Below are 1,399 nucleotides of genomic sequence, written 5' to 3'. Positions count from 1 at the left end.
TATTCTCTCTCTCTCTCTCTCCTCTTCAAAACCCTATATAAATACAGACTTAGCCCACCCCTTTCTCTCATGCAATTGTCTTCAACATTACCCAACATCCCACAGCTTCTGTTTTTGCTCTCTCTCTCTCTCTCTCTCTCTCTCTCTCTCTCTCTCTCTCTCTCTCTATAAAATACCAGAAACTTAGCTCCATAACTTGTCTTCAACACATATTCTCTTTCCACACTTTCTAAGTTGAATATCCACCTTGTGATTCTCTGTGACATTCATGCACTTAGAAGTTCTGACACTTATAACTCCTTCCCATTTGTCCCTTTGAGTTAACATTAGTTTTCAGCTCGATTTTTTAGTATTTTACAGTTTACGTCAAATTAACATTACCAACTCACACACTTCGCAATGTCTAGCCGAAGGTCAAGATCTGGGCAATCCGGTGGTTCAAGAATCTCCGACGATCAGATTAATGATCTTGTTTCCAAGTTGCAACAGCTTCTTCCTGAGATTCGCAATAGTAGACGTTCTGGCAAGGTACATACATCTATCTATTTCATTAACTATAAGTACTTTTCATACTGTTTTCGCTTAGGTTTTGGCTTCTCTTTCATATGAGATCACTATATAAAAGAGGAAAAACAAATATAATAAGAATTTTTTGGGCTTTCCTTGCTCTATAGTATCCAAAGATAAGCAAAGAAGGTTAAACTGAATACATATATTTTTTTTTTATATATGGGTCTTGTAACCGCTATAATACTTTATTTAGCTCCCATCTTACCATTTGATCAAGATATGAGGTAGAAAATTTATTTTAAGCTATTAGGTATCCTATTTGTGTAGAGTGATGGGTACGAATAGGCTAGGTCTGTAGTTCTAACCCTCTCGGTTAACAAAAGAAAAGGGTAGAGATTTGATTGTGGGGTACGTTTCATATATACTACTCTATCTATATATAATTCTCTATAAATTCTTCTTAATGAATCACTCTTTCCTGAAGAACATATATATACATACATACATATATTATATATATATACACACACACATTCATATACATATATATATATATATATATATATATATATATCCGGGCAAAATTATTTTCCTACTTTGGAAGTTGAATTGAGTTAATCAGTTAATCTATAGTTTACAGTGCTAATTCAAGTTACTAGAATGTGATATATCATGCTAATCAAAGTGAATTACATATGCACACAGGTTTCAGCATCCACACTGCTACAGGAAACGTGCAACTACATTAGAAACTTGCACAGAGAGGTGGACGATCTAAGTGAGCGGCTGTCCGAGTTATTGGCAACAACTGACACTGCCCAAGCTGCTGTAATCAGGAGCTTACTTTCGCAGTAGAAGGAATTAAGGAGACTATGATTAACTCATCAGC

General features: G+C 35.1%; 1 protein-coding gene across 1 annotated transcript; it reads left to right on the top strand.

Annotated features, from left to right (window-relative positions):
• The first annotated feature begins 399 nt into the window (after nt 1-399).
• Nucleotides 400-1,365, top strand: LOC137711857 (transcription factor PRE3-like). The gene is made up of 2 exons (XM_068451014.1): nt 400-528; nt 1,216-1,365. Exons 1-2 carry the CDS (start codon nt 400-402, stop codon nt 1,363-1,365), a joined length of 279 nt encoding a protein of 92 aa, XP_068307115.1.
• Nucleotides 1,366-1,399: the final 34 nt, after the last annotated feature.

Source organism: Pyrus communis, chromosome 13 (genome assembly GCF_963583255.1).
Source record: "Pyrus communis chromosome 13, drPyrComm1.1, whole genome shotgun sequence".
Lineage (NCBI taxonomy): Eukaryota > Viridiplantae > Streptophyta > Magnoliopsida > Rosales > Rosaceae > Pyrus > Pyrus communis.
Note: the sequence above shows the minus strand (reverse complement) of the source record. Positions and strands in the feature narration are given on the sequence as shown.